At 40.6% G+C, this 25,309-nt stretch overlaps 1 protein-coding gene across 2 annotated transcripts in view; it reads left to right on the top strand.

Moving 5' to 3' along the window:
• Positions 1-25,201, top strand: part of MMS22L (MMS22 like, DNA repair protein) — a 77,326-nt gene extending 52,125 nt beyond the window's left edge. For both annotated transcript variants that reach the window (XM_081186540.1, XM_081186541.1), the window contains exons 15-25: positions 2,988-3,175; positions 5,258-5,408; positions 8,272-8,414; positions 9,029-9,171; positions 9,329-9,488; positions 12,849-13,018; positions 16,569-16,783; positions 17,736-17,902; positions 18,824-18,920; positions 20,690-20,857; positions 22,857-25,201. In XM_081186540.1, coding sequence (XP_081042666.1) covers positions 2,988-3,175; positions 5,258-5,408; positions 8,272-8,414; positions 9,029-9,171; positions 9,329-9,488; positions 12,849-13,018; positions 16,569-16,783; positions 17,736-17,902; positions 18,824-18,920; positions 20,690-20,857; positions 22,857-22,923 — 1,669 coding nt within the window. In that variant the 3' untranslated portion in view covers positions 22,924-25,201. The remainder of the gene's footprint in view (positions 1-2,987; positions 3,176-5,257; positions 5,409-8,271; positions 8,415-9,028; positions 9,172-9,328; positions 9,489-12,848; positions 13,019-16,568; positions 16,784-17,735; positions 17,903-18,823; positions 18,921-20,689; positions 20,858-22,856) is intronic.
• The last annotated feature ends 108 nt before the right edge of the window (positions 25,202-25,309 follow it).

Raw genomic sequence — 25,309 nt, 5'->3', positions numbered from 1 at the left:
ATTTTGTCTCTTTCCTCCTTGGATCTAAATGTAATCAGGCAGTCTCTCGGGGTCTTTCTGTCCTGTTTTTTACCCAGTCTAAAAGCTGTTGTAATTTTAAATTCGTCTTCCTCCAGATCCCAGCAGTCCACAAACTCCCGTGTCAGGTATTCCGCAAGATTGTCTCTCTCGTTCTCCGGGATCGATCTTAATTTCAAATTTCTCTCTTTTCTCTGTAACTCCCACAAGGCCAAAGTTGCATCATGCTCATAAACCTTCTTGGCAATCGACTCTAATTTCTCTTGCGTCTTTCCAGCAACAGCTTTGGCATCTTCGGCAATTTGACGTGTAGTAGCGTTTTCCTCCACCAGTTTATTTATAGATTCTGTGTTCTGGTTTAGTCTTACTGATATTTCTGTTAATTTTTGTGTATTTTCTGAAGTCTGTTTTGTCAAAGACTCCAGAGTTTGATTTATCTTGAGCAGAGCGTCTGTCACAGCTTCCATAGAGGCAGCTGCTCCTTTTTCCTGTTCTGTTGTTCCTGCTGGTCCTGGAGTTGCAGCTGAAATTGAGCCTCTTTTCTTTGTCTGTTGTTGTTGCAGCTGTTGTTGTTGTTGCCTAATTTTGGCTCTTGTGACAATCTCTTCTTGTGCGCCACTCATGTCAAGGTCACTTCCCACGGGAGCTGTTTCCTGTTGGAAAATTCCACTGTCCTAGGCCGTGCCGAGCTTTACTTTACCCTCTAGGGGGAGCAAATCAAAATGGCCATAAAATAAAGTGTCCAAGTACAAGAACAAAGCAGAATGTCCAAAGGTATAAAAGAGAGAGATTAACACAGTCAAAGTCAATGTTGCTAAAAGCTTGTAGCTGCAAATTGCCACAGTTTCCCAGTTTATGCTGTTTCTCCTTGTAATATACTGTAGCCAGTCACTATGTGAACTTTGTATCACAGTATCACTTTGCAGGCAAAAGTCAGTTCAGTGACCTATTGTTCTGAGAAGGCAGACCGTTTCGTACTTTCAATAGATGAGACAGCAGAGGATTTTTACTTCAAGTAAATCATGCAGTTTTTAAAGTCTCATTCACCTCCCCTCTGCCCTGCTAGCTAGAGGGGAGATCTAAAGTCTCAGTGCCCGGTTTGATTAATTAAAGAGCGGGTTTCAGCGGATGCAAGTTTAAAGTTCCGTTGCTTTCACTTTCATGCAGTCGGGGGGAGGCAGACTTCCTTGATTTAATCCCCCGCTTTTAGCTCAATTTTCAAGGTTTAAAGGGTCCCAATTGTTTTTCAAATCCTACTCACGGGAATTCCGTCCAGATTTTCTTTTCAGGAAGAAATCGGCGCTCTCCGCTTATGGCGACGCGGCTTCACTTCGCAGGCTGGGTAGCGACTCTCAGCACCGCGCTCACTCCCGATGTCGATCCGTAGCCTTTAAAAAGGCTCTTTCACGGTACCGGGGGGCGCAAAGGTGCCCACCGAGTCTCCTTGTTCTCAGGCTTCAGCGCCTGAGATTTTAGGGGTCCCCCGCTCGCCGTAGCGGGTAAGACCCGAACTTGCGAAGCAGTCCTTCTCCGGAGCTCGGAGGCAGGACCGCCATTAAGCGCTGGCACCGACCGGAAGTCTCCCCCCGATAGAGTTGCTTTCTTCTCTTTTTCACAGTCACTCCATAAATGATCCCTGGTTTAGTAACCATGCAAGCTAAAAATAGTTGGCCATGTCAACATTGTTCCCATAAATTTGTCACAATTTTCTTTGTCCTTCCAAGAAAATCAACACAAGAATGAACAGTGAGGTAGAAAATGTTTGTTTTTAAAAATGTTTGAGCTTGTTTAATTTTTTACTTTTTGAGTTGTTTAATTTTCACAAAAAAATAAAAAATGAGTAGTCAAGCCTGGAATGCAGTTCACAAATGTAAAAGCCCCTTTCTATTTCAGCCCTGATTATGGCCTGCCAGCAACATTAGTTTTATGAGATATCTGACTGTCCTTGATATATGCCATTGTCTAATAAATACTTTGACCGCTTTTTATAGAATTTAATAAAGCAAATGTAGTAATGTTGCCTGTGTCTTAATCTACAATCTCAGCTGAGTTGACCAGGAGATAAATAGGAGCAGGAATGATAGTGCGTTGCTACAGATTGTTTTTAATAAGCATGTTATTTAGCTGATCATCTAAGAACAGTAATGCCTCATATCCTAGTCTGCCAGACAAATTTATTAATGCTTCCTGCCCCTCCTTCCACCCATTTCTCTGAGAACATTGATTCCCTGCAGACACATCTCTACTGAACCTTTAGAAAGTCAAAACTTCCAAATTAGATTAAGTAGTAGGAATGGTACTAACAGAATCAAAGAAAATTGAGTGTGTTATTGAATTCATGCCACATTGTCTCTGGAAAAGACTGGCGTTGTGTATAGTGGTAACTCCTGTCTTATTCCACTAGTAAAACTGGGGGCATTGATTCAAAACCAAACCGCACAATGTATCTAAAAACTGTTAAATCTTCATTTTTCTGTTTTTTCTTTGGTGTGTGTGCTGAGGCTTCATAAATAAAACTTCAAGGGGAAATGCATTACCTAAAATTATAACTGTTTCTGTGCCAGTTCCAATTCCTGTACCCTTCCATACCAAATTAACTAATAGTAGAAGATCTGACTTTGGATTGTAAGCAGACCGACTTGTCAGTTGATAAATGCACGCATTCATTTTGGAGCCTGCCTGTTTCTCATTTGGGTCTGACACATTAAGAGGTGCGTAATTAATGGTTGACATCAGTAATTAACATTAACTTTATGGTGCTTAATATGCCATCATTTATCCATCAGATAGGTGGTATGCAGAAATGTCTTTGGATCAAGGTTTTAATTATAGAAAATGATGTTTCAGTACTTGCATTTTGTACAGTGCAAATACTGCCTGTACAGTAATACTTCTAAGGAATTCAGGTGTGTTTCTGCACCACCACCACCAGTACAGAGAATGTTAATATTATTTGTGTTTCTCCCTAGGACTGTGCACAAACACTTAAACCAGGGACTGCCTTCAGGGAATACAGGCCCAAATGCTCAGTTGTCGTCGGTGGCGAAAGAGCACCACCTTGCTGTTGCCAGAGCTCTCTGGAGAAATTTCTTTCCCTTCTTGAAGAGCCAGAGGATGCTGCAGACTCCTTGTTCTCAGCTTGCAGATACAGCTGCAGGTCTGTACAGCAGTTTGGCTATCCTGTACATCCTTGGTACCGTCTTGTACTTACTTTAGAAGCTGTTAGTTAATTTGTCAACAAATAATGGAACTTCTATAGGGGTGTTCAGCATTTTTACATGGGTGGGTGGCTGTACACACACACACACACACAGAGAGAGAGAGAGAGAGAGAGAGAGAGAGAGAGAGAGAGAGAGAAACAGACCAACACATTATTAGTATACTCTGGAGTACTCATCTTATTAATATGGAGTCTCTATATCCACAACTGGAGTATCACTTTTCCTCTGCTATCATTTGTTACATTTGAAATATGAGCTATAATTTTCTGCAAGGTTAATGGTTGATGCTGCTAAATGCTTCATCATATCAAATGTGATGCATATTTTCAGAGCTTAAATGAGTTTGTTCATAGCTCTTCTGCTCCTCGAAATTCCTTTCTCCCCAATGTTTCTCTCAGATTATAATATTCATTTTGTAAATGGCTTTCTGAGCATATATCAGACAACATTTAAGCACATGGTGTGACGTCCCGATTTAAAAACAAAATACCACCACCTTTTCTGATGTCTTAGTCTGTAGGAATGCTACTCGAAATCCTAGCAGATGGAATAGCATATTGAGAGTAAACTATAATAGTGCTGATCCTTGACTTTAGTGGAGCTGTGCCCAGCTGATCTGGTTCTTTTGTATTTTGATACAATATCATTTCTTCCATGAAATTTCTATATCGTAATACTGCATATTTCAATTTGACAAGGCTTGTGCCTAGCTATAATGGCACACTGAATCCATTTAAATAATATTTGGAAAAGGCAGATTTGAATTTAAATGTATTTTAGCCCAACATGAATTAAGAACTGAGTTTTATGAGCTCTCAAAGACCCGGTCAATAATGGAAATAAAGAAAGACCCTTGAACTTCAGCAGCTTTGCAATAATTAAGATATAATAGTAATAGAAAAGAATGTTGTAGAAAGGAAACGCTCTGCCACTTGCCAAATGTATTAAGGAAATCATTCTAAGGCAGAAACCTAGTATCCTGTCAAAAAGTCCATTCTGGTTTTCTTTAGCTATTTGTTAAAAAAAAAAGAAAAAACCCATTGGATTAACAGCGCTGTGTGAAAATTAGCACTGCGGATATAGTGATGTATGTAATTCAACAGTTTAGAAGAATGAAAGGGAAAGTGAGCTACAAACTATGATAAGAAAATATAATGAGTAAATATAAGATGATATAGTAGCACAGTATTATCAACTCCCCCCCCCTTTGTTTAACTGAGGAACATCTTTCATGATATCCATAACATATTGTGATACTCTGCTGAACCCCGACACATACTCTTTTGCTGCCTCTTACACACACATTTTAAAAATATGGTAATAGGTGGCAGTGAGTGACTGGGGAAGAAGAGGGGAGAATGAAAGTCCTGTGGTGCACTGTTGTAAAAATGTGTGGGACCCCAGTAGATGCTCATGGAGCCCTGATTGAAAGCACTTCCATAGTACTAACAGCACAATCATAACCATACCTACTCGAAGTAAGTCCTATTGAATTCAGTGGGGCTTACTCCCAGGTATGTGCTGTTAGGAATGCAGCCTAAGGGTATACATATTGAACTGGTTATCTTTTTTTAAAGAATACATTTGAACTCACAATAGCGGTCATTCCGCTCACGAAAAGTGTACGAGTTTCCACTTTCTTACAAAATGTAGCTTTAAGGTGATAGGAATTCCTTATTGGATGAGAAACTAATCTCCAAACTTCAGAATTCTTGAAGACAAAAAATGACATTTATGATTCTTTCCCCTTTTGTATGTAATTGCCCCTGCAGGTGGAAAAACAGCACTGGGGGGGGGGGATAGATTTTGAGCAGACAAATGTCTGGCAGGGAAGAGGAGTTCCATCTCTCTCCTCTTTTCTCCTTTTCCCAAGCTGGAACTCTCCAGAGTCCCAAATGCATTTCATCTAGTGTGTTTTTGGGGGGAGGGGGGTGCCCTTTATTTTGAAAAGAGCTACAGAAATACACAAGATGCATGCTTTTACCCTGAATTTTCCCCAACTTTCTTTTTAAAAATAGGTTTTACTTTACTGGCTTTGGATTTGCCCAGCACATGTACATCAGATCTTCAGCCTCAACCAGTTTTATCAATGATGCAGCTGTTCGGGTGGGATGATATGGTTTGCCCTCGGCTGGTTTCAAGGTATCTAAGCCACCTAATACAAAATAGGTGAGTGATGTAAACTTACTTGACAAAGTGAGAGCAGATGCTTTCTAGTCATATGTTTTATTCTCTCGTTTACTGGTTTTTGTTTCAGTGGCCTTCAGAATTTACGGTACAATACCCATGAGTTGTTTGTTGCAAGTGCAACTAAGTAATTTTGTAAAGAAAGAGTCATAAACATGAGAGCTTTGGCTGGCAAAACTTCCTTGGGTTGATATAAAGTGTTTGCACTAGCCTAGAGGAATTTTTGACCTTTTTCTTTTTTCTTTTTACATCCAACTCCATCCTGTGCCATATCACAAATTACTTTTGAAATTCTCCATTTGCCAGTATACATTGATGGCCTGCTTTTCAGGAAGTGAAAGTCCCCTTTGGCTTTGGACTAAGGTTCTTTGGGCCCTAGTCTCTTAGTCAAAAGTACAATAAAAGTATAAATATTTATACAGAGCCACGTTACTTCCATTTGTTGTTCTGACAACTGTTATTTATTGACAACTGGAATCTCATAGCACCTGCCATTGTACAAACCATTTGGGGAATCATCTGTAAGATGCAGGTATCTAATTCTGGGTAGTTCACCTGATGTTATGAATTCAACTGTATGTAACACTTGGCACACAATTGTGGGAATTTGCTGCACCACCGAGGAATTTCATAGCACATTTTTCAAAAGGCATAAACTAAGAACAAGCTAGACAAGCATCCATCAGCCACACTTTAAATTTAGACTATATTGCCTCAGGGTGGCAGGTTAAACTAAACAACCCACAAGACCCCTTCCAATTCTCAGCCTTTATAAGTGATTTGACAAAATATGTGGGAGAAGGCACAGAGCTTACATGTAGGAAGATGTCCAGAGCATTAAAATCAATGGGAGTTTTACCTTGAGCCTTAATGACATAAATTGTAACGATAGCTTGTATGATTTAAAAGGGAGAGGATGGTAGCTAATACAAAGCTCCTGGTTCAATATCTTGCCTCCTGGTAAAAACAAGAAATATGGTTGAAATACTGGAGAGCCGTTACCAGTCAGCGCAAACTGTGCTGAATTAGATGAGTCAGTGGCCTGTCTCAGTTTCCTTTGTACATGTGCGTGCAATAATTTTTTTTCTGGTTTTGAGATCCTTTTGATATATTCATAGTAATGTGTCATGCCTTTATATTCAGAACATGCCCTCTGTTCTAACTCAGAGGCAGCTAGTGCAAATTGCCCTATTATTTACAAAGTTTCAGGTCTTTCAGTTATATCAGAACTATTGTTCACATTTGTTTTCCAACCCAATGATGTCTCTAAAGTAGGAATATCTAGCCCTCATTTCAGGGATCTGATACAGCCCAGCCCAAGCTACTGCCTTCCGCCTCCCCAAAAGAAACACCACAATTTTTGGCAGCAGAGTCAACAAGAAGACTATACGTAGGCACAGCAGTGGAATAGGTGAAGCCCAGTTGAGATGGGCCTCATCTGGTCCCCAGGAAGTCTGAGAATTGACCAGAGAGGAGGCTATAAGCACAGAGTCGGATCCTAGAGAGGGACCAGGTGGGATAACAGGGAAGGGACCCACCCTTATGTAGCCAGACACTTCCAGTCATGAAGGAAGAGTACACACAAGTTCCCAACTGTTTCAAGGAGAAGGTCAGGTGGGCCAAAGCTCAGGACGATCTCTCGCTTGCAACAGAGGTTAAAAATAATAATAAAAGTTTGTTCAAAGCAAGAGGAAGATCAAGCAAGTAGTAAGTCCTCCACATGGGAAAGACAGAGGAATGCTATTGGGGGGAAAAGAAGACGGAACTGCTGAACGCATACTTTGCCTCTATCTTCATTCAAAAGGAAAACACTGCTGAACAGAATAAGTGATGCAAGGAGGGAGCTGCAGCCCAAGATAGGGAACGAGGTGGTAAGGGAACAACTAGCTACTTAAATGAATCAAATCTCCAGGGCCAAAGGGTAGTAAAGGAGCTTGCAGATGTACTGGTAGTACATGTGAACAGAATCTAGGGGTCTTGGTAGACCACAAGCTTAACACGAGTCAACAGTGTGGTGCAGCAGAAAGAAATGCTAATACAATTCTAGGCTGCATCATCGGAGGTCTAGGGTCCCAATGATGGGAAGTAATAGTCCCGCTCTATTTTGCCTTGGTCAGACCACACCTGGCGTACTTTGTCCAGTTCTAGGCACCACAATTTAAGAAGGATATTGACAAACTGGAATGCATGCAGAGGAGGGCAACCAAGATGATAAAGGATCTGGAAACCAAGCCTTATGAGGAGCAGTTGAGGGAAGTAGATACGTTTGGCCTGGAAAAGAGGAGACTGAGAAGAGATATGATAGCCATCTTCAAATATCTAAAGGGCTGCCATGTGGAAGATGGAGCAAGCTTGTTTTTCTTAGCTCTGGAGGCTAGGACCCCAAACCAATGGCTTCCAGTTACAAGAAAGGACATGCTGACTAAACATCGGGAAGAACTTTCTGAGAGTAACAGCTGTTTGACAGTGGAGCAGACCTCCTTGGAATGTGGCAGACTCTCCTTCCTTGGAGGTTTTTAAGCAGAGGTTGGATGGTCATCTCTCATGGATACTTTGGTTGAGATTCCTGCATTTCAGGGGATTGGACTAGATGACCCTGGGGTCCCTTCCAACTCCAGAATGCTACGATTCTAGAATTTGTTGCAGCTTCATTTCTCGTACTACTGCAGGGAAAGGGCATGATATTTTGTGTCAAAGTGCTCACAGAGTATCCCCTGGTGACAAGCAATGGCAGAGGGTTACATATGAAAACACAGGGGGGGAGGTACAAAAAAAGAGGACATAGGGTGACTTTCCTATCTATTTGCCTACTTATTTTTTTCTTACTAATTCTTCTTTCCTGCAGTGAATTGTCTGAAGCTCTTACTAGAATGGGTCATATGTCCTACCAACCCTTGTTGGTACAGTCTTGGTTTCGATGCGTTTTGCAAATGTTTATCGATCAGCCTCCTGATACTTTGATCAGGACAGATGCTGAGCGAACAGCTGGTAAGTATGCTTCTTTAATATACAAGTGTTTAAGAATATCTGTGTTGTTCCCAATGTTTAGTCAGAATCTCATTTCTTGTAAGTTCGGGTCCTGCCCCTTGGAGCAGCAGAAAACAAGCTTGCTCGATCTCCATGTGACAGCCCTTCACATATTTGAAGAATTGTTCTTGAAAAATAATTAGTGCTCAAGTTACGTAAGTAGAGAGCATGGCCTAAAGTCAGCAATTGGGAATATAATGCAAATTGTTGTTTACTGTAACCCACCAGACACAGTGGTTGTCAATGCAGTGCCTTCCAGATGATGCTGGACTTCAGCTCCCATCAGCCCCAGCCAGCATGATCAGTGGTCAGAGATGATGGCCGTTTTAGTCCAATAACATCTAGAGGGCACATTGGCTACCCCTCCAGTAGAGACTACTTTGCCTTTCTTGTTTTGTTTGCTGTTGAGTACTGAAAATTTATTGTCCAACTTTGTAATCATAGTCACGAGTGCTGATTAGCACCCCGGCTCAAGGGTGGGAGGAGAAATTTAGAGTTGAATCCAAAGCTGTGCTGCATGAATTTGCTGTCGATCCGTGCCAATTATTTTTTCATGTTCTCATGATAACCAATAGATAAGGCTTATATGGAACAACTGACCGAGCTCACAAGATTGATATTAAAACTTCCAGAAGTTAGAGATATCTTTGCAAAGGCTCATGTTGATGATTCACTCTCCAAACAAGACCCTAATGATGCTGTTTTTCAATTTGTTAAGGTACAGTATTTCCTAAAAATCCCAGTTTTGGAGGATTCTGAAAATGAAATGTTTGGGCCCACATTTGAAGAAACATTTGTTTTATTTCAATGAAATATTGGCCAAGACTCATTATCTTATACTAATTATTTTTGCACGCCTGTTTTCATTGTCTCAGGCTGTTGGTAAAAATTACACTGGACTTCAGACACTAGCTGAAAAATCAGCCATGGTGGCAAAGGCACTGGAATACCTTGGTGATGTATTAAAATATGTAAAACCCTACTTGACAAAGAAAGGACCTGCGGAAGGATTGCATCTCACCTACAGGATTATAGGTAAATATCACATATTCCTTTACTATATAAAATTATGCAAAAGGATGATTTTTTTTAAAAAAAACCACCTCCCAATTGTTTGGTATGGAAACCAAAATTGAGAAGAAAAACAGTTCTGCCTTACAAGGCATTCCAGGGCATTAAGTGTCATGTGGACTGTTTCTACTGACATTTGAAACATTGTCTTCCTTTCTCTAGGTCAGTGGTTCTCAAACATTTTTCTCTGGGCCACACTTTCAGAATAAAAATTAGCTCACGCCACACATCTTTTTTTATTAATAAGAAATAGGTTGGAAAACGAAAAGAAACAACTCCTAGCAGTGCTTGATTTACAACATAGACCACAATTAATTTATCATATGATCGTGGAACACCCAGAAAGTATAAAACAATGCAGCTACATAAGAACATGAAGCATTCCCATGGGGGGGGGTTGATAACCATACTACACTGAAATGTTAAAATATTTCTTTGATTGTCCTTGACTCTTGCTGCCACACTTGCCATCCTCTCCTGCCACATCCTTTGAGAACCACTGCTTCAGGTGCTGTCTAATCAAGAAACTGATCCTGGTGGCAGATTCCCTAGTGTGAAAATGTAGTAGTTACGTGTGTGTGTGTGTGTGTGTGTGAGAGAGAGAGAGAGAGAGAGAGAGAGAGAGAGAGAGAGAGGATGAAAAATTTGCCACTAGAAGCCATTTCTGCTTACCCTAATGCTTTGCCCCAGAATGACTGGAAAATATGGCAAAGGTGGTGGTCTTCCCCTCCTTCCTCTTTCTCACATTCATTCAGACATGTCCATTGTCATGCTTCCATGTGTATACACACATGCACAATGAAGACCCTAACACATGGACAGCATTCTTGTGCACTTTCTAGGGCAGACAGTGGTTGAGAAATGTAACAACACATGTACAAGGTTATGAGTGGAATATAAGAACTGTTAAAAACGGAAAATGTCACTCTCCTTTCCCTGCTCAGCCCATCAGAAGCTTCCGCTGCAACCAGGTTCGTTCTGTGGATGAAAAGGAGCCCTTATCTTTGTGGAAGGGCAAGTCTGGAACTAGCCCAGTGAGACTTGCTTACGTGGCTTGTTCATCAGGAAGGCTGGGAAAAGCTCTGCATGTGAGCAGGGCCCTCATAAAGGTCACCTGAGCCTCTCACAGGCAACTGCTTCTCTGCTATTCTAGTGGAGATTAAAGATGGTACAGTCAGCTTGCAACTTGCGCGAATTCAGCTTTAAGTGCTTGGCTGGAAAAAATAAAAAAGTTGGGGGCTGGCTCCTGTGGTGGGAAGCACCAGCAATCCACCGGCCATTGCACTCACCTTGGGAGAGCATTTGGAGGTGCAGAGAGTGTGTGTGTTTTGACTATACATGACTTTGGCTTTATGTGCTATCCCCGGAACATAACCCCCACATAAATTGAGAGCTCATTATAGAGGACAACCCAAACACATAGACTAAATCCCATATAGCTGTGCACTTGTGTGAGGGTGCTTCAGAGGAAAGGCAAGAGCAAAATATTTAGAGGCTCACTGTTTTTGGCTCTTACATGATTCTGGAGGAGTAAATGTTTTGAATCAAGGAAAAGTAGATGGACAGAACGCTTGATACCTAAAGAGACATTGAGCCTGCTCTTATATATAATAGTGATCTCCAGTGTTGCTATGTAAATATAATTAATAGCAACAACAATAATGATAATAATAGTTGTTCCTGAATCTTCAAGGTAAGTCATATAAAGTGTTGTTTTTTAAACTTATTTTTCAATGTTTTGGTTTTTTTTTAGCCTTGATTGATTCCGCCCAAGGAAAATTAATAACCAAAACAAGAATAATTTTCTTTCAGATATTTATGCATATGCTGCCAGACAATTGTGTCTTTCAGCTTTGAAATAGCTTAGAGTAAATTACAGTGTTAAGGACCATTGGACATAGTAGTCTGGGTCAAAGAGAGCAGTTTTATTTCAGATGTTCCTACGGAATAGTTAGGAAAAAAATAGATTAGCACCGCTGGAGCTGTTGTTAAGTGTCTGCTCTCTTTCTGTGTTATGTTCCACTCCACAAAATTAGTGTAGTTGCCTTTATTTTCAGGGATGACAGGTTGACTTTTGCATATTAATAATGTCTGTAAAAGCTTATTTTCATTCTCTTCCATTATCTGTATTGGTTTCAGTTACATACATCCTCCCTGTGTTTTTTTCTTTTAAAAAGTAGTTCCTATTTCATTGATTACAGTGCATAGCTTGAAAACAATATATGCAAAACTAAGCGGGCATTCTAATTTATTTCTGTATGATACTCCCGGTTAGAACCTTTGATAACAATCCAGCAAAGGTGAAGCTGTAACAAAGTCCAGCTGAAAACCATGAAATGGAACTTCATGGCAACTAACTTAAGTCAGATTGATTTCAGCGGGATTGGAGTCGAAGAACAAAGGTTCCCCATCCCTGCTATAGACAAATGTTTTATATAAGGTGGTTTAGCTGAGGCCCTCCAGGTGTTGTTGGGCTTCAAAGCCCACCAACTACATCTGACATTAAACAATGGTCAGGGGTGATGAGAGTTGTATTATAGCGATCTTTGGAAGGTCAGCTTCCCCAGCCTTGATATAGCAAATATACATAAGTACAGGTAGTTTGTATGCAGGAGGAAAGTGCCATAAGCTAGCATTCTTTCTCATGTAGATTAACTACAAAGGGTTGGCTGTAGAATTCTGTGGTTCTAAGTGCTGTGTTGCTTGCATATTAACAATTGCAGTACAGCAAATGTCTCAATCTTTTCCTTGTTTATGTTATGCGTGTGTCGGAGCCCTGTTTTCCAGCATGTGTAGACATAGTTGTAGGTGGAAGAGGGTGTAGCAATGACATAGCACTAGTAATCCACATAATATGTAGACAGTCCTTTGAAACTTAAAGAAACAGATATAGAATGATACTGCAACTCAGCCTAGTGGCTTGAAAGACAACAGTAAAGATTTTCAAAGCAGCTGAACTCTGATTTGAATCAAGGCAGCAGTCCTGGGGAAAGTACTGGCACTGTACGCCACTTAATTTTTATTGATACGTCTGTTGATGAATAGAGGCACGAGAGGGGAAACACTGCCACTTTTAAGTTGTGAGAGCCAATCACAGGTTGTTGTTTTTTAAAAAAAATCACACCCATTATTAGCCCAAAGTTTATGACTCATTTTGCTATGAATGGACATTCACTATTCCCAGGTTGACTAAAGTGGGTTATGTGAAAATGTGACACTTGGTTGCTATAGTTACAACCAAGGGAAATGCAACCTAGCAGAAAGCCTGTTTATGCCTTCCGTCTTCTTTTTACCAGTTTTGTCTTTCGGGTTTTTATTCAATAGGATGCCTTGTGAAGTCTTGGGCACCCATACTGGCTACTTCCAAAGCACAACAGCTCTTGTTCCGCATAATAGATTGCTTGCTCTTGCCACATGCTGTGCTCCAGCAAGACAAAGAGCTGCCTGCAGCGATGTTGTCTGCCATTCGGGAGAATCTTCCTCTGTTTCTTCAGGTGTGTATGTCTGTGTTAGATAGATAGATGATAGATAGATAGATAGATAGATAGATAGATAGATAGATAGATAGATATGGAAAACTAATGGCTGGCAACGGAGGCTTGTTGTTTTTACATACACCGTGCAGGTGGCGCTGTGGTCTAAACCACTGAGCCTCTTGGCCTTGTCAATCGGAAGGTCAGCAGTTCGAATCTGTGTAACGGGGTGAGCGCCCGTTGCTTTGTCCCAGCTTCTGCCAACCTAGCAGTTCTAAAGCACACCAGTGCAAGTAGATAAACAGGCGGGAAGGTAAACGGCATTTCCATGCGCTCTGGTTTCCGTCACGGTATTCCGTTGCACCAGAAGCGGTTTAGTCCTGCTGGCCACATGACCCGGAAAGCTGTCTGTAGACAAATGCCGGCTTCCTCAGCCTGAAGCAAGATGAGCGCCACAACCCCATAGTCGCCTTTGACTGGACTTAACCGTCCAGGGGTCCTTTACCTTTTTTTACCTTTTACATATTGTTGAACAGTTGATCTTAAAAGTCCTGCTAATGGGACACAGCTTCATGGATGTTGGTGGTTGTTCAAACATCTAGCAGAGCTACATATCCTTCCCTGTAACGTTTTACAAGCTAAGACAACAGTCCTGAAGAAACTTACTACCTAAATAGTCATTCACTGATATAGTAGGGCTGACTGCTATTTAAATGGCTTTGGAACTTTGCTTAAGAAAATAATTGAGATCAAATGATTTCTCCACACAATGAGAGAAACTGTTGTAGTTAGATTTTTTTTTTTACTGTATACCCTTTATAGAAAATAAAACGATTAAAACAGTTACATAAAAGAAAGCACAGAATTTAAACAAGGAAAACGAAACCATTGTTAAAATCATCAGTATAAAAGTTTTCATCAACTTGATAGTCTACTGTATAATCTTTGAACTTTTGTTTATAAGTTTTTAAAGAAAAATATATGAGTGCTATCTTGTAAATAAACCCCTTGGCCCAAATTCATTTTCCCCCAGTTTTTAAGGTACACAACAAGGGTCTTGTAAATCAGACAAAGGCCCATCTAGTCCAACATCCTGTTCTTACAGTCACAGGCAATGTGGCAAAAAACTCCATCTATATCTATTCCTGATATTGGTGCTGCTATATAAAGTTTTCATTGTGGAGAGGAGCTGGGACTCAACTATACAGCTGCAAATAAAATGTTTTAAGTGTGTTTTAAGTGCAATATGCAGTTTGACACTATATGGCAATGATGAGCCTTATAGAAAATTCAATGTATTTTTAAAAACACTTTGAGAAAAAGCATTTACAGAACAGATTATTATTATTATTATTATTATTATTATTATTATTATTATTTACCCTGCTCATTTATTATTTATACCCCACCCACTCTGGGTAGCTTCCAACAAAAGATTAAAAATACATTAAAATACATTAAAACGTCAGTATGTAGATTCCATCCTGAATATCTGTATTACTATGGCCCCAATAGCCCAGAGTACTTCCCTGTGATACCAAAAGCAGGTGCCAATCTGTGAAGGTAGCATGTAGGTACTTCAACCCAAGTAGCATTCTGAACCCAGAAAAAAATATGAATCATACCATAACAAGTTCTGTTCATGGGATAAACCAGTTTTGATTTAAGAGACAATGTCTTACTACCTTAGAGGTTTTCGTAGAAGTCTTGGGGTTCTTTAAAGGTCTTGTGATTCCCAAACTGTGGCTCATAGGAGTCCTTTTGATGGCTCCCCGGGGAAAGAGTATTAGAGGTAACTCAAAGGACAAGGGATTCTAAATTCCCCTGCCTTCACATCTTGGGTTTATAATTTGATTGTGCCATAATGGAAATGAGCATTGCCCATGCCAGGGCTACAGACTTGTGCCAAAATATGGTCTTGCAAGTAAGCCCATAGACTTTAACTAGCCTGCCTTGTCCACATGTATCAATTTTGGTACATTTGTGGCACATCAATAGTATGATTGCCTGGATACTATTGTCACTCACTGCAGGTTTACTCAAGCCTGCCTGTTGTAGCTACTAGTAACAAATCCTGGTTAGTTATTCCTTCAATGCATATCTACACTTGAAGTATTAATTCCAAGATAAAATTCTTGGGCAGATTTTCTTACCCTAAGCACACACAGATTATTAACTCATCAGACAGGTGATTGACAAAAAAATTAAAAATTATCCTCTGGGCTGAAGATTTTCAAACCTATTACTGGCAGCCTCAGCATTCCAAGTAGAATGAACAATGGCTGCTAATGCTGATGGCATGTTTATGGTACACCAACCCCATCATGCTAACTGCATTCTCTAACAAAACTCAGTTTTGTGTTTTCATATTTGGTGGAACAGTGCAAACATGCAAACAATATTGGCACGGATTACTGATTCTCCATTGAATTAAAGAAAACATTTCACCCATTTTTCTATTCCCATGAACGTGCCATGATATATTTTTCTATTGTTACTGATGCTTGACCATTTTGCTAGTGTGAATTCCAAGTAAGAGTCTTTGTGAATTCTTCAATAATAACCCTTATGACAGGAGACTCGTGATTTACCTCCGTTCCTGTCAATCTCTGGAAGCACTCTCAAAGAAATCTGCTTATACAGATTGAGGGCGGGGGGGGGGGAGTGAGGGAGAATACACAGAGCATACAAAAAGTCATGGACAGAAACCCATCTTAACTCTTAGCTGGGATAAAAAACCCACCAAAGATTCATGTAAAATAAGAAAAATGTCCAAAAATAATAACCCAGGTATGAAACAGATGAGCCGTATGGGTGAGATACAGTAAAGCTCAATTCTACGTGCAAAATACCACTCCAGGTTTTTTAAGTCTAAGCTACAGTTCCTGAAATCAAATCGTTTTTGAGTATATGCAAAAGTAAACATTAAAAGTGAAAGATAAATATTATAAAAATAATATCTGTAAGCAATACAGTATAAGAATATTTTTTGAAAAATGACACTTCTAGAGCCACAGTGATACCCAAGAGAATTTTTGCCCCATGGAACATCCTTCTCTCCCCCCCCCCCCCAGCATGCCTTTCATCTCACTTGAAGTATTTTGTTTTTGTGTAGGTTATGTTTTGGGGGTGTTTCTGATTCTTGTGCCTTTCTTCCCTTTCAAACATTACAAAAACATCAAATCCCACAGGTTACTTCAAACCTTATGTTGTGGACTTCCCCACCCCGGGCTTCATTATGCTGCTATGCATTTGATACCACATTTTTAGGATCATTTTAAGGAACTTCTCCAGTGTTTCTACCTTTAGTTTCACAAGGTGGTTTTAAAAACAAACAAACACCCAAAAATTCCTATTCCGTCTTTTTTAAAACTCCAAAACCTCTAGAAATTGATGACAGTCCCTGTAGTGTTTTCAGGCAATATAAGCCAGGCTCCCCCATTATGTAGCCAGCAACATTCAGTTTTGCTCGGTCATTCAGACTTTTTGGCAATGGGAATTGTTTTAGGTACAAGATGGATAATGGTGAATTCCTCATGTTGTGTCTTTCCCCCCCCCCCCCATTTCGTAGGGCTTGTCCTTTATATGCTGCCAGTCTCAGACTCAAGGGGCCTATTTGAATCAGTTGCTAGGAAATGCAATTCAACAGTATTTTGGGCGCTTCCTCTCTTCCTCACCTTCCGCTCCTCGAGCTGGACAGCAACACCCTATTTTGCTGGCCATGTGCAGCACCACCACCATCCCAGGAGTCTTGCATCTCCGTAAGACCGCTATGCAAGTCATCAGGTAATGCCCAGGAAAAGCGGATATGATGTATTTGACATTACCATTCTCCCCAGGTAAAGAGTTTCAGGGGCATCTTGTGTTCTTATAGAATAAGTTGTGAAAGTTAGGAAACCACTCAGGGATATGCCGATTTTGTTAAACACTAGAAAGTACTCGTGTTATTATTATTATTTATTAAAAGAAAAACTGCACAGAAATGATTGTTTATTTATGACTCACTTCTCATGAGGCATCCAGGAGTGGTTTACAGATATAACTTATATAAAACAGTTACTTATATAGAAACATCGATTGGCAGTGTGTTGTAGTGGTTAGAGTGCTGGCCTAGGACCTGGAAACTAGGCTTCAAATTCAGTCATGAAGTTCACAAGTGACCTTGGGCTTCACCTGCCTCTCACCCAGCGTACCTGATACAGCTGTTGTGACGATAAAAGTAGAGAGTTCCACATATGCCACCTTGAGTTCCTTGGTTATATATTCCTTAGTGGGATATAAATGTTTGTGTGTATGTGTGTGTGTATACATGCACATATATGCACAGAGAATTTAAAAAACACTTATAAATATTAACAACAGTTTATTGCAACAGTACTTACATAAAATCAACTCCAAGATAGGTACCAGCTGGGATGAAGATTTTTAGAAGGCTTGTTGAAAGAGCAACAGCTTTAGAAGGCGCCTATCTGATATGCAATGGGAAGTGCCACAGTGAAGGCCTGATTCCAGCTTTGTGCAGAATTGACCTCCCGATAGGATAGTATCTACAGGGTGAGGTGACCTCATCAAAAAATGCGTAGATATAAAAGTATTTGAGTGGAAGCTGAAATAGAGGCATATGGATTTGTTTGAATAATAAGCAAATGTGAATAAATTGCTATATTGTTATTTATCCAAATGAACATGAGATAGGCACTGCTGATTCACTTTTGGACCCTTTCTGATTTCCCTCCAGTGAAAGTTACCTGTCGTTCAAAGGTCATGCCCCTCCTCCTCGCCTGGCCTCAGTTCTCGCTTTCATTATTGAAGCATTTCGGAGGACCAAGAGCATTGAAATGTGTGACGTGCAGCTGCTGCTCCCTTCTGTGTTGAAATGCCTTGTGCTGGTTAATGAACCACAAGGTGAGCTTGTGAACTTACTGGGTTTTTTTAAAAAAATAAAAAAAATACTTTAGAGCAGGGATGGGCAGAACGTACATAGGGATCTACTGGTAGATCTCTGGATATTTTGAGGAAGATGGTCAAGGACTTCAGACTCCCCTTCTATTAAACTGCACTGCAGAAATTAAGACCGGAGTGCGGGGAATAACCAGGAGTGCATTTTTGTGTGTTGAAGGACTGGGTTTCATGCAAGTTTTGTTCTTGCCTTAGAATTCTATATTTGAACTGTGTTTCTTTCTATTTGGGGTTTCTAGCACACAACAAGATAGCTCGCACAAGCCTGAAATCTGCCTACCCCTCCTTTAGAGCATAAGCAAAGAAACAGGTCTATGCCTTGAGCAGCTCACTATCTACAGCAGGCATAGGCAAACTCGGCCCTCCAGATGTTTTGGGACTACAACTCCTGTTATCCCTGACCACTGATCCTGTTAGCTAGGGATGATGGGTCCCAAAAGATCTGGAGGGCCGAGTTTGCCTATGCCTGGTCTATAGGCATGCTGGCATCCACACAAACTTATCAGGCATTTGAGTAGTCTAGGGTGCCTTCTTGGGTTGCCAAATCCCCAGCTTAAAACGAGCTGGGTTCTACTCTGTCATGAACATACGCTTTGCAAAGGCCAGAAGTAAGGCCCACTGAGTTCAGCAAACATTTACTCCTAAGTAAAGCGTGTTAGGTTTGTAGAAAAATCTGCAACTGCCAGTTGTAATTTATTCTTGTAGTAACAGAATGAGCCTTTTGCATCAGTTTAAGCTTGTGCCACTCAAAATGGATGGTGTGTGTGAGAGAGAGAGAGAAAGAGAGAGAAGCAAGCCTATATTGTCTCCCAGAGCTGTTTTCCTCTATTGACTATTAGAAAGCTCCATGTGATTTGTTTTCTGCAGTTAAAAAACTGTCTACAGAGATTCTACAGTGTGTTGTAGAAGGCTGCCAAGCGGGGTCAGGAGGAGAGCTTGCCACCCAGCTGATTTCTGTGTTTAGGTAAGTAGAAAACTGGCCAATTGGCACTGAAACTATTGCAAGGCATTTGACAGAAAACATGTTCTTTTAAGCAACTAATTATCCCTAACATAATTTGAAGTTGATTGTTTATAGTACTCCCATTCTTGGCAAAGCGGGTTGTCATGTGGATTGGCCAAAACAAGAAAGGGGAAACTATTTAGAACGAAGCCACGTTCATTCCCTTCCCCCACCCTCAGTGGATTTTAATGCCATCGTACAAAGAAGGCATTGCAGGCTTAAAAACACAGGGGCACATATTAGGATAATCCTCGGACAGAATTGCATATCATCCCTGGCAGGGAACTGCCTCCCACCTCCATGGCGTGTGGGTGACTTTCCTCTTGTGAAATTATCACACCATCATCAGCAAGTACTATTTGAGCCCTGTTCAGATGCTGAATTTCCCCATGTGATTAGAACTGAGTGAGGAACAGCAGGGATGCACTGGCTACCCCTCTGCTCTGTGGCTTTGCTGTGCCTGCCTCCATCCTCCTTTATGCCATAGAGGGCAAATGTCTGCACTTGGGAGCCTGACATAGATCTGTGCCTGGGATTCTTTTGCATTCACTATCTCACACCACTGCTAAGCCGGTGCAACCTAGAGGCTTGAACAAATCATGAATGTGAGAATTTGTCTGGGGCTCCCTCATTCATTCATTTATCACTTGATTGTTAGGAAACCTCTAAGTGGTTTACAAAAATACAAAACAAAACATTGACATTCTCAATAATTTTTTTAAAAAAATCCACTTAAAAGCAGGTACAGTGGTACCTTGAGTTACAGATGCTTCAGGTTACAGACTCCGCTAACCCAGAAATAGTACCTCGGGTTAAGAACTTTGCTTCAGGATGAGAACAAAAATCGCACGGCGGTGGCAGCAGGAGGCCCCATTAGCTGAAGTGGCACCTCAGGTTAAGAACATTTTCAGTTTAAGAATAGACCTCCAGAACAAATTAAGTTCTTAACCTGAGGTGCCACTGTATTTTAAAACATTCGAAACCCGAAAGCATTTGTGTTAGAAAGTTTGGAGGGGATCCCTGACCCCAAAATGTGAATTCAGAATTAGCTAATGCTAGCAATACTTGCAGTCAAGTGAATAGTTTTGGCACTAGAGTCCACTTAGAAGTGGGGACAAGGGGGTCACCGATATAGGTTTCTTGTCAGATTAAAAGCTTGAATCAAAATGATGAACTATTAAAAGAAGGAAAGGGTGCATATTTTGGCGAGAGAATTTCATTTAAATTTGGCACACTTCTTCAACAAGTGATAGCTAGACGGAAAGGAAAGCTGAGCATCCCTCTGAAATTCAAATTTCCTAAGATTAACATTGACTCTACATGATTTTGTCAACTTACCCTTATCACACCCAGGGGCGCAGGGTGGAATTTTAGATCACTTGTTGTATCGGAAATGGATAAAGGGCTTTTCATCACAGTTTTAAATTGTCATTTGTACAAACTATGGTTTGCTATAATGTTTTGAATTGAGTACTTTCTCCAGCACATGCTGTATTGAAAAAATAAGTGTTGTATACTTGCTGGATTAGTGGTTAGCTTTTACATTTTTTATATTAAAAATGTGTATATATTATATTCCCATACTCCCTTTCTTGCTGCTTCTAGATCTGATCCTATGAGCTCCCTGGACTCGTTTTCAAATAGAAGTACACATTTATTCAGTAGAGTTTGTTTTCTGAGAATCATTTTTTTTTGTACCTTGCACTAAATGCCCTTGTTTCTTCCTTCAGGCAGTTTATCCAAGATTACACTACTGTGTATGATAATCAAGTTTACAGCATCTTGGAAGCAGTGGCAGTCTTGGACCAGTCTCTAGTTATCAGCCTGATTCCTGCTATGACAGAGGCCCTGAGGAATTCAGAGTACAAACAAGGTCTTGGCAGAAACGCTGTGCAAAGGTATGTTTGGGGATTACGGTTGCTTTTGGGTGATGAACAGAAGTTCACTCTCTCCACAAAAGGCCTATTTAAACTTACAGTGTAGGTTTCTCCAGTTAAATTCTTCCTAGATACTTAGCAAATATGGATGAGATTTATGAAATGAAACACCTTTTTGTGTTTTGTTAAATGCTTTACATCAAAATATGCCAGTAAACTGTTATCAGAGGCTGATCGCTTCGCAAAGGACTCTGCTTTTTTGGCTGTGTGAACCCTGTCTTATTTCCTGTTAGATTTTTGTTTAAATATAAGCAGTATATAAATTGCCCAAATAAATGCTTATTTAATTATCTGTTGCTTTCCATGCAAACATCATATAGTGGGTCCCCACCCCCACTCCATTTATAAGTAGTAGGCTAGTGTGACACTAAGGGTCTTTGGTATGTGCTTGAAAAGCAGGCTCTCAGAATTAGAAGGAAATAAAAGTCATATTATTTTTGCTGCTCCTGGCAAATATCTTTTATCAGAAGGAAGCTGATTTATACAAAGCTTGCCTCTCCCCACAGCTTCTGCATTTCAGTGGTTTTCAAACTATGCTGATGCTTTCTGTAGGCTATGGAAGTGGAAACAGAAGCCAGTTTAGTCCTGCAACTATTTATATTATTATTATTAATAATAATATTTATTGAATTTATATACCACCCTTTAACCGGAGGTCTCAGGGCAGTTCACAGAACAATTAAGGACTTCCACTCATTATGCCTTGTCTGAGTCCACTTCTTAAGGTCAAAGGAATTGTTACTGACATAACATAGGCACGCAAGTCACGGCCTCTGCTTAAATAATTGCTGGTTATCTAACTTACATAATTTTTAAATACAGGGTTATCTGACCAGGAAAACCAGCTCTTGAAGCAGACTCGCATCTGTATCACAATATCCACCTGGTCTCCAGATGGATGGATACAAGTGATGCAGATGGTTAGGTGCACTATATTAAATCAAAGTTAGATTGAGTCTTAACTATGGTGTCTAGCAGGGGTGAGAAGCCTCACACCTAGAGGCCAAATGTAGCCCTCCTGGCCTCTTTATCTGGCCTTGCTTCACATCCTCCTTGGGTGTTTTTGTCATGGCTGAAATGTGCCCTCGAGTTCTGGCAATGCTTCTTGCTTCCTTGGAAGGAGAACGGGGGGGGGGTGAGTTTGAGTAGAAAGTTCACATTTGTTGCTCCACCCAGAATGGAATGAGGCCCTCAGGCTGAAACGGTTAGAATCACAGAGTTGGAAGGGCTCCCAGGGGTCATCTAGTCCAACCCCCTGCAGTCCATGAATATTTTTGCCCAACATGGGGCTTGAACCCATGACCCTGAGATTAAGAGTCTTATGCTCTACTGACTGAGTTATCCCACATCTCTGTTTACAGAACAACCCTTACTGGCTCTTTGGCATGGCCATGGTTTTCATTAGACATTCTGCACCTGCTTATACGTGGGTGGCGCTGTGGGTTAAACCACAGAGCCTAGGACTTGCAGATCAGAAGGTTGGCAGTTCGAATCCCCATGACGGGGTGAGCTCCCGTTGCTCGGTCCCTGCTCCTGCCAACCTAGCACCTCAAAGTGCAAGTAGATAAATAGGTACTGCTCTGGCGGGAAGGTAAACGGCGTTTCCGTTCGCTGCTCTGGTTTCGCCAGAAGTGGCTTAGTCATGCTGGCCACATGACCTGGAAGCTGTACGCCGGCACCCTCGACCAATAAAGTGAGATGAGCGCCACAACCCCAGAGTCGGCCACGACTGGACCTAAGGGTCAGGGGTCCCTTTACCTTTACCTTTTTACGTGCTTATACAGGTACTCAGCGTTCTTTCATTTCCCAAGGCTTCAGAACAGTTCTGAGGTTGATTTCCTCAAATTCCCCTGAAGTAACCTACGAGTGACATGACTGATTTCTCAAACTCTGTGACACTGGTTTTAATTAAAGTGTTATATACTTTTTTGATTTGTTTTGTTTTTTTACTCCTTAACAGAGAAGCCTATAAAAGACTCTTATCTCTGCTCCAAGAGGCTGGACAAATGGAGATACTGAAGCTGTGAAATGAAACGCATTAGCGGCACGCCGGTTGTTACTTTCCGCACAGTCATTGCAAGGAATGCTGGTCCTTTATGGAGACTGCCAATTCCCTGTCTACAGGTGGACGCTGTCTTAGCTTTAAAATGTGCACTTTGTCCCTCGGTAGCCTTTGGCTGTAACGTTTTAATAGTGCACGCAACGTGGGTGGGTGATGCAGTAGTGCCAATGTTTTTCTCTTCCATACGGCAACTGCAAAACCATTGAATCCTAGTAGCAGGGACTATCAGAAGGAAATGACAACAGGTAAAGGAAAGTTGATGACTTAAGGTATTGTTGAAGGGTTCCCCCCCCCCTTAAAGCAAAAATAGTCAAAGGGCAGCAGCAAAGGTAATCTCTAACAGTAAAGTTTTTTCTGCTCTAATGAATCAATACGCTGTGGCTGTCAGGCCTTTCATTCTGACACCTTGAGTGATGTTTTGCTCACAAACACTTCATATGAGCTTGGCGGCTGCGAGGGGGTTCAATCTAAGCAAGGCCAGGGTTAGGTCAGGATGCTTCAGCCCCCTTATGTTAACAGAAGAGCTGGTGTCCGTGTTGCGTGGAACGGTGACAGCTGTCCTAGCATTGTCCCTGTATTAAAAATGTGTAGATGCGCACTGCAGAATTCAACCTCTTAACCCCCTTCTCTGTTGTCCTTGTACGGTTTTGCTCCTTGTACGGTGGAGCGAGCCGCGCTCCCCTACTTGAATAACAAGGGCTGGTGCAGTTATAAGAATTGCTACCCAGGTCACTATACAAATGTCATCAATTCCTTTTCTCCCCACCACCCCAGTTTTCTATTATCAGCATAAGAATCCCTAGCAAGGAAAAAAAGTTTCAACCAGATTCTAAGACAGGGAGGAAGGAATGCAGGTGCAAAAACATCTTAATTCAAATCTCTGCTTACTTTTTTTTTTGCATCACATATGATTACATTTTGTATGTAGTAAATTGGATTTGTTAGATATTTCAGATGTTTATGGTATTTTATCCCTACAGTTCTGAGCTCTATCATAATTCTCCCTGTAATTTCCAAATTTATTTGATGTATGGAATTCACGCTTCCATTAAATTACACAATCTTAGCAACTTACAAGTCATTTGAATTGCAGTAGTGAGTTGTATGGACTTGGCGGCAAAGTCAGGGAACCAAACTAACTTTTCAGAGTTAATGATGAAAGACTGGTTTTTTTATGTGTGTGTCTATCAATTACTGCCATGGAAACTTCTCCATAATCTTGTTCAGAGCCTTTCTGTATTGTTACCGTATTCTTATGTAAAGGTAGCAGATTATCTCTTTCCTAAATCAACTATCATTACTTCAGATAATACAGTAACTAAAAGCCTCTCTTAGGCTACTTAATATTGCAGAGCATGGAGGTTCTTTTTATTATGAAAGTGACTTTTTGAACCTGCATTGTAGCTTCTTGTAAGCTCCTACACCTGGGAGTTTTATTCATCTCAAAAGGCCTCCATTTCTAGAGGGGGGGGGGGAATTAAGCCTCTTCAAGTGAGATGCCTTCAAAATCTGAGTCTCAGATAACATCTTTAGCATAGACTTCTTCAAAATGAAGCCTCTGTCTTCTGAAATAATAGAAGTGTATATTGTAACAAACTGTCTAACAGAACAGAGTGTTTTTTATTATTTCCAGAATAATTAATACTTAACTGGGATTTCTTTTTCTTTTCTAAAGGTTTATGTAAAAGTAACATTGCTCTCAGTGCATAAAAAATTACTTGTTAATGTTTCCAGTTAAGCAGTCAGTTGAAAGATTTATTAACAAACTGGCTTTGAAAATACTATCAAATGACCACTGACAAATGATCATATATCTGTGGCTTTATGCAATAGATATGATTAATAATATTGCAGGTGAGGTTTGTAAGGTCTTCTAGCTGGTTAACTAGAGAACTTCCAGAAAGTAGGAAACTGAAAAAGTGATTTTATAGCCCACAAAAAATGATGGAAACTGAGCTGCATTGATCCGTTTCTGTGTTGTATATATTTGTGTGTGGATGCCAAAAGTTGTTTATGCTTATTTTAACATTGCTTTGTTATAAAGTTGTTTTGTTTTTATGGTAAATTCATTTATAAAATTCAGGACCACAAATCCTGATCATGGAACCCACTTCAAAGCAAGTATGGGTCAGAAGTATGTTACCCTGATTTATAATTGCATGTCTAGAAAGACTGATGTCAGTGTGACTACCCTACAGTATTCTAACTGATTTGATTGCAAACTAAAAATCCTTTTATTGTGACTTGCTTCTTAACCTGTTTCTGTTTCAAACTACGTCTGGCTTTGAGAAGGTGTGACAGCTGTTGCTGTGATCACATCAAACTGATAAAAGGAACCCATCAGTAGACTG

This window comes from Podarcis bocagei, assembly GCF_964188305.1.
Source record: "Podarcis bocagei genome assembly, chromosome: 3".
Classification (NCBI taxonomy): Eukaryota; Metazoa; Chordata; class Lepidosauria; order Squamata; family Lacertidae; genus Podarcis; species Podarcis bocagei.
The sequence above is the reverse complement of the archived record's forward strand: the minus strand, read 5'-3'. Positions and strand labels throughout refer to the sequence as shown.